This window comes from Acanthisitta chloris, unplaced genomic scaffold, assembly GCF_000695815.1.
Source record: "Acanthisitta chloris isolate BGI_N310 unplaced genomic scaffold, ASM69581v1 scaffold4894, whole genome shotgun sequence".
Taxonomy (NCBI): Eukaryota; Metazoa; Chordata; class Aves; order Passeriformes; family Acanthisittidae; genus Acanthisitta; species Acanthisitta chloris.
The window spans coordinates 1-15,389 of NW_008669709.1; the positions used below are offsets into that span (position 1 = coordinate 1).

Genomic DNA, 15,389 nt, shown 5'->3' on the forward strand with positions numbered 1-15,389 from the left:
TATATATATGTATAAGTAGATAGAATACATAAATACCTTATATGTATAAATGCATAAAATATGCCATCTGTAACTGTTTTCCTAAAATAGTAGCTGATCAGTCTTTTTCAAATAATGTCATGTATAGATTTGACAAAATTATGTATATTCTGATACACAAGGTGGCCAACTTTTCCAATATGGATGAAGATGATATTGAGTTGGAACCAGAAAGAAATTCAAGAAATTGGGAAGAAATCATTCCAGAGGTCCAGAGGCGAAGAATAGAAGAGGAGGAAAGGCAAAAAGAACTTGAAGAAATATACATGCTCCCAAGGATGAGAAACTGTGCAAAACAGGTGTTTCTTGTTTCTGACTGAAATGTAGTTCGGTGTTGCTGTTGGGGTTTGAGGTTTGGGTTATTTTTTTCCTTTTCTGAATGCTTTTTTTTTTGACAGGGCAGGTAAAACTTCCTTATGTTGGTTAATGACATAGCTTTTAACTGCTTATTCTGAAATTCCAGATAAGCTTTAATGGAAGTGAAGGGAGGCGCAGTAGGAGCAGAAGATACTCTGGATCTGATAGCGACTCCATCTCGGAAAGAAAAAGGCCAAAAAAACGTGGAAGACCACGAACTATTCCTCGAGAAAATATTAAAGGATTTAGCGATGCAGAGATCAGGCGGTAAGATATGGGAGGACATGCATATTTAAAAGAGCAAGAAATCGATATTATTGTTTTTATCATAATCATTACTATCAGGCTTGAAACTACAGAAAGCAGTCTTTTTCCTGAACTTGTTGGAAATGTTTTTATTCTAGGCATTTAATGTTTTTGCCTCGTGTACTTTGTGGTGCTGACAGTGAACTGTCATGGCAAGAATTTGAACCCATTTTAATGAGATATAAAACTAGGTTTGAAAAATATTCTTGATTGGTTTAAATTCATTAATTCCTGCAACCCAGGAAGACAGTGATTTCACTGGGTGATCACTGACAGTGATTTTACAATGGATGAACTTTTCTTTTAAAAAACAACCAAGAAAACCAAGCTTCCCACCATTTCATCTAAACACTGTAGTGCTGGAAGAGTATGTAAATCTATTGGGTGACAAATGACAGAATTGGAGTGGACTTTATTTTCTTTTTAGACCTCTTGACACTGTAATTGAATTGTTCTATTATACTTTTTGAAAACTAATAAAATATAAAATCTTATTTGAAACTTGTACTGCTGTTGACCCCTTCAGTATTTGACAAATATTTGCTAAAATACTTTCTTGGTATAAGGAGGAAGAACCGTTTGGGTTTACATTTTTGGGGGTGTGAAATGCTACCTTGCTTCTGAAGTTCAAGTATGCATGTTTCTCTAAAGCTTTTGGTAAAACATTCAAAAGATTTTTGGTTAGAGGAATAACTTTAAAGATCTTTTTTGCCTTTCCCTTTCATCTAACAAGACAGCAAATTGGTACATTTTTCAAGGCTATTCTTGTGCAATTTGAGGCCTTGAATTTTGTGGAAAATTTCTTTTTTAAAGTTATTTCTATTTATTTCTATTTTTCTTTCATTTCCTTTCTATTCTGGGTATCTCCAGTTTCTGTCCATCACTTAGACATTTCAACAGAGAGTATCTTTCATGTAATTTTCCAAAATCTTCCAAGTACCAGTTGCAGATTGCTTCTTTTACTATAGAGCACATAACAGAATGTGTGAAATCTTGATTTGCTGTAAATCCACATTCAGTTTTTATGATTAGATACATACAGCAGCTGAATCTTCTGTCTTGTGAAATTAATAAAGCAATTTCTGGAATAAATTGTACCTTCTATTGTTTCATTTACATCAGCTCTTAAAGCAATAAAACTCTGATTTGGGTTATCTGAATATACGAAGGTGCCCTACTCTCTCTACCACCCCCCCCCGCCTCCGTTGTCCATGTAGCATTGTACTAACATTAATAATTTTTTAATACCATTTTAAAACTGATGTCATTTGTTAAGCACACGTTTAAATGGAAAAATTATTTTATGTTCCTAGGTTTATCAAGAGTTACAAGAAATTTGGTGGTCCTCTTGAAAGGTAAAGTTTCTTGATCATTATTTGTGTAGCAGCTTGAAATCTCGTTTTCATAAAAATTAGAATGTACCAATAAACCTTAGGCTGTAGAGAAAATATATAATCTAGTTTTTTTGCCTTGAATATAGCATGACTTTAGTTTAGTGTCTTCCATTTCTTTGGGTATGCTGTGTGTCCAACAACCAAACAACAGACCTTTCTATTTGCAGGGCTACTTTTTTCTTTATATTTACCTGCTGACTTGTTTAATCTTTACTGCTGATAATCACTCAGTTGTGATGTTGGTAGCCTGTTGAAAGCCTCTTAGTTTATCCACTGTAAGTGTCAAGTTAGTGTTGCATTTTTCATATTGTCAGTTCTTATTTTTAAACTTTATTCATTATTCCTATTTTAAGAAAAACTTCCCATCCTTATTTTCCATAAAAATATTTACAGTTCATACGAACATATGATACATATATACATATGATATAATGTTTCCTTTTCATTTTTTAAGAAATGTGCAGTAATTCAACTCAATACTGGGGTTGGGGTCCTTTACAGTTCTTGTTTTATTGCCCTCTGATATCTGAATAATTTACAGGGTTTTTTTCTCTTGGATCAAAAATTTACACAGCATAGAAAGCACAGGTGACTGATAACTTACATGATAATTTCTCTAGTATCCAAATATGAAGAAGTCAGTCACAATGGCTAAAGTTTCAGAGCTCTAAAAAGTTGTATTTGTTTCATTACAGGTTAGATGCTGTAGCTAGAGATGCTGAGCTGGTTGACAAATCAGAGACAGATCTCAGACGATTGGGAGAGCTTGTACATAATGGATGCATTAAAGCCTTAAAGGACAATTCATCTGGACAAGAAAGAGCAGGTACAATATTCAAGGAGACTTGAGGGAGTGGTGAAAAATACAAAGAAGACTGAATTGCTCTTGCACTCTGATCATAACAGAAAACAGTTTTGTTGGAAAATACAAAAATGCTGGCATACTGGGGAGGTTATATAAAGGTGACTTCTTCCCCTTTCTGTGTGTGACTTTTCACTGGAGAATGCAGTGTGGTTTTGCTTTGCTGTGAAATTTAAAAGTAATCCTGTATCTGGGAGACTTTTTGATTCTGGAGCTTGATTCAAGCATTTGGTTAAGAAAAGGATAATTGTTTTCTTTACAATTTTCTGATGATATTTGCAAAGGTTAATATTTTAATAATTTTGTCATTTATTTTAAGGAGGTAGACTTGGGAAAGTTAAAGGCCCAACATTCAGAATCTCAGGAGTGCAGGTGAATGCAAAGCTAGTTATTTCTCATGAAGAAGAGTTGGCACCATTGCACAAATCCATTCCTTCAGATCCAGAAGAAAGAAAAAGGTATTGATTTTCATATTTATTTTAAAGGAAATACTAATGTAGAAAACTTGTCAAGTTTTATTAGCTTTTTTTCCTGACAACTTTAACTCAAAGCACGCTGTTAAATGCTTTGTCCCTCAGTTCCCTGTGAGAACTGGGCAGCAGTAACATGCTCCACTTCTGTTCTTCATTCTTTCTTTTGTTGCCATAGGAGCCAGTAACAGCTTTGACTTCTCAATTGTATTGACTGAGAACCATCTTCAGTTACTAATGATAATTATGACTATAATTCAGGCCTACTGAGGAGCTGCTGTGTGTGCTATCTGTTCTTGAGAGAGATATCAAACTGCAGCAGTATTTTTTTCTGCCCTCTGAACTTTTTCCCTTGCCAGTTTGTGTATCACTATTCCTAAACTATCCACTTAGCAGCTACACTTGGATGATGATTTTTGCTATTACTTGTGGCTAGCCAACTGAAACACAACTCATGGCCACACACAGATGTCTGTTCTTCAGATTCTTCATATCTTAGTCTTAATCAGCTTTAAGACACATTTCAGTGTGGATTTCAACAAACATTTTATAGAAATGTTGAGAAAATACAAATACTTGGATTAATTTCTTAAGTTTACCAGTATCTTAGCAGAGCAAATAAATTTAGTTTACATCACTTTTAGTATGTTCCCTCTTGCTAAGCTTCAGATGTAAAAAATCCTTTATTTGCCTTCCTAATTTATTTCTTCTAGATATGTCATCCCATGCCACACTAAGGCTGCTCATTTTGATATAGATTGGGGTAAGGAAGATGATTCAAATCTGTTAATAGGCATCTATGAATATGGTTATGGCAGCTGGGAAATGATAAAAATGGATCCTGATCTCAGTTTGACACAGAAGGTATGTCATCTACAACATTTCATCAAGGACTGTTTGTTTAGATAATGATGCTACTAAGTACTGAGTTACTGAAAGAGCTTATTTTATGATAATGAAATGGCAGAGACATTATATGTCAGTTGTGCTTCATACATCTTGTTGTATTTTATTTTTCAGGGTCTTGTGTATTTGGTGGAAGTATACCTTCTTGCAGTCAGTTGTGTTGCCATATTCTCATGTGGTTGGACCTCTGCATTTGCCTTTTTATTTTCAGTCTTTTCCTTCTCTATTTCAGATGTTCTGGTTTTGTTAATTTTGTGTTCTTGAGCTTTTGAGAAGACAGGTTTTTCTAGAGATTTAATTTGGTTTCTCCATCCCCACTTAATCTCCAGGTGCTTCAATTGAAGCTGTCTTTCACTTGCAACATTCAGACTAGCTGTACTAGAATTAGCACAGTAGCTTCTTAGCAATAGTGAGCACCAGGTATTGATGAAAAAATTGAGGTGAAGTAAACTTTGTGACAGTGCCAACAACCAATAGCTCTGGGATTTGTGGAGCCAAGTCTGTGTCCAGATTTGTTTAATAATAATTCCTACTCCTGCTTTCCATTAATTTGTCTGGTTTTTGAAACCACACATTTGTGTTTTTGGCATCTGCAATTCACTGTAGTGAGTTCTGCATTTAGGAGATGAAAAGTCAGAGCCAGGAATTCTGTGGGGGACTGGTAGAGGCAGTCAGAATTTATTAGATGAACTACCCAAGTGGAGACACAAATCTGAGGCTGGTTTCTTGAGTTGGTTTTAAACTGTGAGGCAGTTTCCAAGACTCTGCATTGGTTGCTTGACTGGAGAGAAATGTAAACTTTTAAGAAATTCTCCACTGCTTCAAGCATTCTGGCATGTTTGCTAGGTATAGTTGGAGTGGATTGTTTACCACCTGCTTTTGTACAGCTTTTTCTGTTCTGTGTTCTCCAGGCTAACATCTAAAATTGATAATATGTACTCACAGCTGTGATATTGCCATTGTTCTCCTCAGATTTTGCCTGATGATCCAGATAAGAAACCCCAGGCAAAGCAGTTACAAACCCGTGCAGACTACCTCATTAAATTACTGAATAAAGACCTTGCAAGGAAGGAAGCACAAAGGCTTGCTGGTGCAGTAAGTAAAATTTGGCATTCATTAGTGAGATAAAACAATATGTTTATAGGCATGTTGAATTATTCTCGTATTATTTATGTGTATTCTCTACTTTTGCGCTATGCTCTGTCTCTAATCCTGAGTAAAGTGGTGATTGTTAGTGGCAGTAAATAAAATAAAACTAACCCTCTCTTTGATGTAAAAACAAATCTTTTGCAACTGTGGTGCAAAGGTGTATGTCAGTTGGCATTATTAAAGATATCAATTTGCATTCAGGGCAATTCAAAGAGGAGGAAAGCAAGAACTAAGAAGAATAAGGTGCTAAAGGCTGCAAAAATAAAAGAAGAAATAAAAAGTGATTCTTCACCCCAACCCTCAGAAAAATCAGATGAAGATGATGATGATAACAAGGTAAGTATCTTTCATACTGTGAAGATGGCTATTAGTTCTTCCTGTTAGTATCAGTTTGTGTTTTATCTTCTGCTTGGCTTAATAAAATTAAAGCTCCTGAATGTCATTCTTTTCCTGTGGCCACTACAAGCACAGGGAAGACTGTATCTGTTTTAATTTAATGATAAGCCATTAACTGAGGAATTATGAATAGTTTTCCAAATCATTAAAAAATGATACAGTCTAATTACTAGTGCTATTGCTCCGTTTCAGCATTCTTTAAAGATTTCAGCACTGTATCTGCTAGAATGCAAACCTAATGTAACACACTATTGCAAAACTCATAATGTGTTACAACTACTGATAGTGATTCTTAAGGTAAAGGTATTTTTTATTCAGGCTCAGGAAGAAATTACCAAGCTCAATTAAAATGAGCAGCATGAAAAAAGTATATTTCAAGACTTGCACGTGAAAGCTCTTGTGTACACCTGGCTCTCATTATCCGAAAAGACTGTTTAACTAACTGTTGAACCTTCTTGTGTTCTGTTACTTCTAATGTGTGTCCAGGCTTGCATTGGAACTTTTTATTTCTGTCATTTATCACAGAGGAAAACCACTAGAGATAAAAAATCTGGAATTTTTAAAAAATTTATATAGATTTTATTTGTTTTTAAATAGTCATCATGGCTAATTTTATAATTTTGAAAGTAGTTGAAAAGTAACTGTAAATCTATATGTATGAATAAAATACTTCCTACTTGGTTTGAAGTAAACTATTACAAACCATTGTACTTGTCAGCTTGTTCTAGAGGAAAAAATACTTCCAGATATACATAGTTAAAACCTAGTCAGCATAAGAAAAACCATGATAAATCTATAAAACCCCAGTAATTTTTAACTAAAATATTCCCATATGTATTAAAATAGTACTATGAAGAATAAAATGTAAAACCAGGGAAAAAATCTTCAGTGCAGGCTGACTTATGTTTATAGCTACAACAATTTTCCTGGAATGTAACGCTAAGAATTGTGTTGCCACAGTTCCCTGTAAATTGACAAAGGCAACTGAACTCTAAGACTAAGCAAATTAAGTGTTCAGACTGCTTGAAAAATGAGTGCTAGTCTTCATCGCCAGTCAAAAGAGAAGACACTGCCAGTCAGTCAATTGACTTACTAAATCCTGGGGAAGTGCCTAGAGTGCTCTCCCCTTTTGTATGCTTAATAGAGGGTATTCATCACTTCAGTTCTTTTGGACTCTGATTAACAGTTGCACTTCTGAAAATGGGCTATATACAAGAGCCACCTAAACAATTGGCTTTGGCTACTTAGCTGCCATACTGTATGTGGTGTTTAAAACTTACCTGTTGGAATTATCTGGAAACTTTTGAAGTCATTGGATTTTTGTTGGAAAGTTTCCATGATACCTAAACACTGAAGTCCTGATTGGGCTGATTACTTCATACCTCACCTAGGTAACTTGTTCAGATTCAGGTATTAGCCATTCTTTCATCTGGTTTTCTGCAGCAGTTTTCAGCATGTGTTCTGATAAGGTCAAAGATGACAATGGTTCTTGAACTTGTGTTATAAAACTTTTGTTATTTACTGTGGTATGTTTCTGCATCTGAAAGGATTACAGTTTCCATCTCAGACTTCGTAAGTGAATATTAGAAAGAGCAGTGATGTGATCTTTTGTTCAGCTTCAAGTAATTAAGTGGGGCCCTATCAGACAATCTGTAGCTGAGACTTTTTTTTGAAGCCTAGTGAAACAAACAGCTCTGGAAAAGAGAAAGTTGTGACTCTTACCTTTTTCTGTGAATGTTTAATATAGGATTGGTAAAAGATTACTGGGACAAAGCTAACTAGATCAAAAGTCTTCAAACAACCCCATCCCTTGAATGTCCTGACCAATCAACTCAGTTTTGCAAGACCTTCTTCCTTATAGATTTTAGCTCTTGAGAGTCCTAACTACCTTTAAAGGGACCAAATTTGAAGTTAATTCTAAGTTAAGTGGACACAATTTCTCATACTCACTGCCAAATCAGTACTTGCCATGGTCACATCAAGAAAGTGAGTGCATAGTTCTCATCTTCCCCTACAACTGCATTTAGTTCTGTCTGATAGGTGTTAAATCTATGTCCAGAAAGAAAAAAATGCACAGATGAAAAAACAATCTTATAGTTGTGAAACTTGTGTAGACAGGAACTCAGTTTGATGTGACATATATGCTTGCATATTGCAGGATGAGATTGTTTCAGTGAAACATCCACATAAAAAATTTAAAGCAGAGAAAGAAAATGAAGAAAAGCCTGAGCCAGATACTGGTATAAAGAATGAAGCTGAAGAAAAAAGAGAGACAAAAGAAAAGGAAAATAAGAGGGAATTGAAAAGGGAGAAAAAAGAAAAAGAGGATAAGAAAGAATTAAAAGAAAAGGATATTAAAGAAAAGAGAGAAAACAAAGTAAAAGAATCCACACAGAAAGAAAAAGAAGTAAAGGAAGATAAGGTAACTAGGTTTACTTGTCTTACATAGCACTAGAAAAGGCCACTAGGATTATGTGAATAATTTCGAGATGAAAAGGTGTTTTGGATCTGATCAGTTGTCATTTTATTAGTTTTTTACATCATTGAAGTTTTATTTTTACTCCCTGAAACCACAAAGACAGACATTTGAAATGGGAAAGTACATCTTCAGTGATACATCTCTTACTTGAACTGAGCATACAACTGTGTGCAAAGAATTCTGGTTTTCCTTTTCTATTTTTCTTTTCCATCCCACAGGGAAAGTAAAATGTACTGTCATTAAATGTCAGCATAGATTTTACTCTTAGTCCTGAAGAGAATATAGTAGTCATGGATTTTCATATATTATAGCATAATACCAGAGCCAAAATAAAATGTATTTAAGCATTTTTATATCTTGTTCTTAGGTAAATGAAGTCAAATCTGAAAATAAAGAAAAGACTAAAAAAATTCCATTGCCGGATACTCCAGTTCACATTACTGCAAGTAGTGAACCAGTTCCTATATCAGAAGAATCTGAAGAACTGGATCAGAAAACTTTTAGTGTTGTAAGTCCATTTTGATAATTCTGTGTTTATACTTGATGGTCTAAATGAGGACAGTTTCTGGTGTCTTGGTACTCTTACTTGCTAAAGTAACACAGGTGATTTTTGCTAGTAAAGTGAATGCTGATGATAACATACTAAAGTAATTTTTGTCTGTGTTCCAGCACTTCTGTTTTGGGGTTCTTTGCTGTATTTATGCAGGACAGTTGAAAACCTTAGCCAGTGGTCTGTGTGATGACCTCCTCAAGAATAGCTTGCATATCCTGCTTAAGGTCATGAATGAACTGAAATACAATGGATGGAGTCTCTAGCATATATGCTGTTCTTCTTTGTAAGAGAGCAAGGAAAATGAAGTTTCAGTACTTGCCTCCTGAAGTATTGAAGACTAAAATTAGTAGACACAGGAAGGAAGCAATGCTATAGCCACTAGAAATACCTTGCTAAGTAATGCCTTGACACCTGAAGAATTCTGTTTAGTCTGTACTTCTGACTAAGAACATAATTAATATTTGACCACAAAAAATTAGTATTTGAGGAAAAGGTTTTATAGGTTGGCTGAGGCCGTTAGAAAAGTATCAGTGAGTTCCTTTGAGCAGCTGTTCTCCTGTGGTTGTACTGTCATTCAGATTTCAACAGTTGTGTGTTTCTGCCAGTGTTTGTGTTGTGTGTTTCAACAGGTGTGTTTGTGCTGGTTAGATCTGTTGGGGCTGTTGTGGGTGCTGCTGTGAAACAGCAGTAGGATTCTCTTGAGTATGGTAGTGACTGGTCTGTGGTTTTATTCTAAATATTCCAAGTAACTCAACTGTGAGTTTCAGCGTGGGCCATGAGTGATTCAGGTGGATGTGTTTGTGTGGCTAATGACAGAAAATCACTTGATTTCCATGTACAGTTATATTTTTCTGATCCCTTCCGTATTCATGCAGCACATTCTTTAAGCTGTCTTTTTTAAGGCCACTTTAATCTGTGGCTAGTGCAATATGTAATCTAGATGCTTAATTACATAGTGGCATGAGCTGGCAATAGAACAGCTTCCCTGATTTTTGAGTTGTCCCTAGATGCTTACATGGTGATGGTGTTATTCCATTTCATTCCATTGCAGATCTTTGTTTGGTTTTTCTAGGTTTGGTACTTTATAGAAAAAATGGTGGGTTTTTTTGTTCTGGAATATATGTTTATCATTTTGCCATGGTCAGGTGCAATCTACCTGAACATACTGAACCACACTTTTAAATGGAAGTTACTGCTGTTAAGTTGTTCAGGCTTAACTAATTTGACTCTTTGTGACAAGGAAAGCATGTATTTCATGTTCACCATGCCATTGCATTTCAATGGTATTCCCAAGCAAGTGTCTGTTATTTAAACCATGCCAACTGGATTGATCTGGATTTATTATTAAAACATTGGCTTCAAAGTGTGAAAATTCAAGAATGTATCTGAGTTGACATCACTGTTGTTGCTACTCTAGGCATCCCCTGTACTTTGCACTGGTGAAGGCACATCTCGAGTACTGTGTCCAGTTCTGAGCTCCTCCCTTCAGAAAGGACATGGAGGTGCTGGAACTTGTCCAGGGAAGGGCAGCAGAGCTGGTGAGGGATCTGGAGCACAAGTCTGATAAGGACTGAGAATGAAGGAGCTGAGGGTGTTTAGCCTAGCGAGAAGGAGGCTCAGGGCTGACCTTATCACTCTCTAAAACTACTTGAAAGGAGGTTGTGGTGAGGTGGGGGTCAGGCTCTTCTCCTAGCAATAGGACAAGGAGAAATGGCTCCAGGTTGTGTCAGAACAGGTTCAGGTTGGATATTAGGAAAAATTTCTTCACTAAAAGAATGTTTAGGCATGGGAACAGGCTGCCTAGGGAGGTGATAGTCACCATCCCTGGAAGTGTTCAAAAAACAGCTGGATGTGAGACTTTGTGATATGGTTTAATGAGCATGGTGGTGTTCAGTCAAAGGTTGGACTTAATGATCTTGGAGGTTGTTTACAACCTTTATGGTTCTATACTCAAACTAGCTTTCCTCTAAGTAGTACAAGTTCTGCCAGTGTGCTCATAGGAGTGAGGTTTAAAAACTGCTCAAAGAAGCAATCTTGATCCTTTGCTGAATGCTAGGTGTAATTGTTGCAGAAAGGGTCTGTTTGAAACGTACTGAACACTCTCATATTTAACATTGAGATTGTGTAGCTTGCTAGGTGCTAGCAAGCGTAAGTCTTGTCCTACATGATTGTGCTGAAAATATTTAATTGTAAAACCCAGTTGTAATGAGTCCTTTTCATCAGAAATCCTATATATTAAATTTGTGCTTTCTCACATCCTTACATGGCGTCCCACCCTTAAGGGGAAGGGAGCACCCAAGATTCGTAGATGCTCATGGTCAGAAGGAATGACAAAAGTCAGAGGATCAATAAGAACTTGCAAAGTTTTATTAGTAAAGTACATACTTGTCACAGAAATTGGAATAAATTAGTCTCTGACCTCTATAAGCACAAGGCAGTGGGTTTTGAATAAGGGGGTGTGGTGAAAGCGAAGAGAGAGGTGGATTAAAGAGGGGGAGAGAGAAAGAAAGCAAGAAATGGAGAAAGAGAGATCACCCATCCTGGCTCCAGCATTGACCCAACTCATGCGACTGAAATTCATCAACCAACCCTTCACACACAGGCTTTGTGGAGGAAGTCTTGTATTTCATGTGACTTGAAACAATATTGTCCTTGCATGTGTATATATATCACAGTAAAAGGTGGGTCATGTTTTAGGATTTTTTTTTCTTTTGAACTGATACATTAATTTTTTTCCATTTTACAGTGCAAAGAAAGAATGAGGCCTGTCAAAGCAGCATTGAAACAGCTGGATCGACCAGAGAAGGGCCTTTCTGAAAGAGAGCAGCTGGAACATACTAGACAGTGTCTTATCAAAATTGGGGATCACATTACTGAATGTCTAAAGGAGTATGCAAATCCTGAACAAATTAAACAGTGGAGAAAGTACGTTACTCTCTTTGGTTTGACTTGAAAAAAAGAGTAAATCTGTAATTGCTTTGATTAAGCAGAATAGGTTTTAGTTATTTCTCCTGTTTGTTGTTCTCCCTTTCTTGCATCTTTCTGCTATTTCAAGTAGGAATCTCTTAAAAGGTGATTATAGATTGTTCTGACTTTTAATGGATTGACATGTAAACATAGCTGTCCAGGAGGTGGAGACATCTCTCTGAAAGAAATGCTTGGAAACTTGTCACTACAACTGTGTTTAGTGAAGAAGCATTCTTACCTTTAAGCATCTGGTTCTTTCTGCTTTAGGTGGTTTTGGTGTTTTATAATTCCTGATGAACATATGCAGTTCTAAAATTGTGTTGAACTTTGTATGATTGCAAGTTGCAGAATTCTTTATTGTTTTAAAAATATACTCTCAAATGAAATTACCTATTGCGTATTAAGTGTGACTGATAAAAGTATTTATCAGAACATACTCAGATGCACTTTTATCAGAATGTGCACTTAATCTCTTAATGCTTGAACATACATCTTGCACTTCCATACACCAAAATCTGCTAAGTTGCATTTTCTTGAAGATTTCTGTGAGTGTAAAATGCTTCTGCTGATTTTACTTCCTTTACTTCAAAATATAAAGGTGATTGGAGATACAGAAACAAGAGCCATATACTTTGGTAAATGTTACATTTCTATAAGTGGAAACTCATAATAGAGCAATTTTTCATAATAATGATGAATACTATGTTTAGATTAATAAAACAGGTATTTCGACTGTCTTTGAAAAGAAGTGGTGGAGCTTGTATAAAGTTATAATGGTCTTTAAATTAGACACCACTGATGGGTTGTCCACTTCTGCAAACTTCTAGGCCAAAATTAGTGTTTAAATAATCTCAAGGAAGAAGCAGACTGTTTCTTCCTGAACCTACATGCTTTAGATATTTCTGAACACTAGTATTCTGTAGAGTCTTTCAAGCATTCCACTCATAAATTTAACTAAAAGAATTCTGCATCTGTTAAAAGGACTTTACCTGTGATCATAGAAGCAAATGTTCTTTCCAGAATCTGGCATTTTGAGGGCAGAAGACTTGATTTCTGCTTCTTTTGTTCCATCAAGCATGGAGAACACACAAATTTTTTGTCATACAGCTACCATCCTCTCACAGTTCTCACTTCGTTTCAAAAGCTTTGACCAGACTTTTGAATTCTAGGGGAAAATTTTCTTGCCAATATTTTCAGTTAGTAAGTCTTGTTGGTCAGGTTTCTTATACTGCAAGAGATTTCAAGTTTGAAAGAATTTTTACTTAATATTTTTTTATTTATTTAGGGTGGTAAATACTCAAAATTCAGACAGACTTGCAGAAGACATACATAAACTGACAGCTACATTTTTAAGCATTTCAGAAAAATTAACAGACTTGTTAGTACTACTTCCCATGTACTTTGCATTCTGAAGGACTTATATTAAATATAAAATAGTACCAACTTGTTAAAATTAATCTTCCAAATGTTTTAATTATATCTACATAGTGTTTGTTGGGCAGGTAGGCAGTACTGTGCAGATTTTACAGTGTTTCTGGTTCACTGAAGTACTGTTCAAATAATTTCAGTTAAATCCATATTCTGTTGCATGATACAAGGAACAGGAATTTATAGAAGAATCATAACATCACTTTTCTTCTTCCTCAGAAATTTGTGGATTTTCGTCTCTAAGTTTACAGAATTTGATGCCAGAAAGCTGCACAAACTGTATAAACATGCAATCAAAAAACGCCAGGAGTCTCAGGTAATGCTTTCAGACCCTTTCTAAATACACAAATACATATTTTAAGTACTGTAACTCTTTTATTAGATTTAAGGGATTAAAAGAAACACAGAAATGCACTTCAGTAGAATTTGTGTTTGTAGTGTGCTAGTCTTTTGTTAGGAAATATTTTTAATTTATTCTCTTAAACTTTGGGATTTACCAATGAGCTTTTGTGCTTGTCTCTTTTAGCAACACAATGACCAGAATATTGGCAGCAATGTGAATACACATGTAATTAGAAATCCAGGTAAGAAAGCTTAAGTATATTCTTACGTTAGATATGTGAAGTTTTCATGTCTATTTCATTTCACATGTCTCCTGGGTCTGTTTTCCACACTGTTAAGTACCCTAGAGACAGACTGATTAACAGAGCTTCACGAGTTTGAAGATGAAATCCAATCCTGAGTGCAGACTGAATCTGATGCTTACAGGGTTATTTGACTGCCCTTTAAAAAAATTTAGAATCGTTTTTGTCTTGAATTTTGAGGAAGGCGAGAGGTCTGCTCAAAACCTGTAAATTTCTTGGAAGTTCTGTGCTTGTGTAGCTGTTGTAATGTCGCCACCGTGTAAGATAGCAAGTTGTTACTTGCAGTCATAGTTTGTCATTAGTTATGTGGGCTGTCTTTTATTGTTGACAGGAACACTAATAATTTTTCCTCTGTTCCCATACCTGCATTCTTGCATGTAATACTTGTTTCTGTCTTGTGTTACATAACACTTCAAGTACACTTTCATGGACTTAAAATCAACATAATATATTTTGGGAATACCAGGGAGATTCTTTTATTAACAATGTGTTCCTTGAAAACTGTTTCTCATACTAAGGCCATCCCTTCTCAGAGAGGGAGCTGCAGCCATTCTGTATAAAGCTGCTGTACTGAAGGCACCTCTACTCACTGGTCATTTGGACCACACTTAGCTTCACAGAGTGGATGCAAAGGTTGAAAAGTTCAGTTTTGAAGTCCTACACACCTGCATTCTAGCTTGCTTCCCTTTTAATTCTGACATTTCATTCACTCATGTTAGTGCATTTGTCTTTCCACTATTTAGATTTTGTTTCTTTTAAATTATGTCACTTCCACATTGCTTTACATCCAAGAGGCACAAGTGCAGTTTGAATTAGGTGAAGTAAAGACTTTGAGACCTCCTTTTAACTACTGCTTTATTAAACAGATGTGGAAAGACTGAAGGAGAATACAAACCACGATGATAGTAGCAGGGACAGTTACTCTTCTGATAGACATTTGTCACAATACTACGATCATCCTAAAGACAGGCACCAGGGAGATGCTTACAAGAAAAGTGACTCTAGGAAAAGGCCCTATTCAGCCTTCAGCAACGGAAAAGATCATAGAGACTGGGATCACTACAAACAAGACAGCAGGTGAGTTTTAAAATCCGGTAGAAATTCCCTTCCGGTTTTGTAGCACCAAACCATCTTTTCTGAGTGATCTCTCTCTAATGCAGTTCTGCCAGTTTGACGTAATTGTGGCTCTTAATGTGCTCAGTAACTCTAATACAAATAATTTCTTATTTTTTAGATACTACAGTGATAGTAAACATAGGAAGTTAGATGACTACAGAAGCAGAGACCACAGGTCGAGCCTGGAAGGAAGTTTGAAAGACAGCCGTGTTCATTCGGATCACCGTTCCCATTCAGATCACAGGATACATTCAGATCACCGTTCCACTTCTGAGTACAGCCATCATAAATCTACTAGAGATTATAGGTACCACTCAGACTGG

General features: G+C 35.9%; 1 protein-coding gene across 1 annotated transcript; it reads left to right on the top strand.

The window, feature by feature from the left end:
* Positions 1 to 163: 163 nt before the first annotated feature.
* On the top strand, positions 164 to 15,383 carry LOC103801012 (chromodomain-helicase-DNA-binding protein 1-like; the record flags this gene model as incomplete). The annotated part of the gene is made up of 14 exons (XM_009073409.1): positions 164 to 338; positions 503 to 663; positions 2,016 to 2,057; positions 2,792 to 2,922; positions 3,278 to 3,416; positions 4,142 to 4,292; positions 5,307 to 5,429; positions 5,685 to 5,819; positions 8,726 to 8,866; positions 11,658 to 11,836; positions 13,526 to 13,622; positions 13,833 to 13,890; positions 14,817 to 15,027; positions 15,185 to 15,383. Coding segments are annotated over exons 1-14 (1,926 nt in total), but the record flags the coding sequence as incomplete, so codon positions are not given.
* Positions 15,384 to 15,389: the final 6 nt, after the last annotated feature.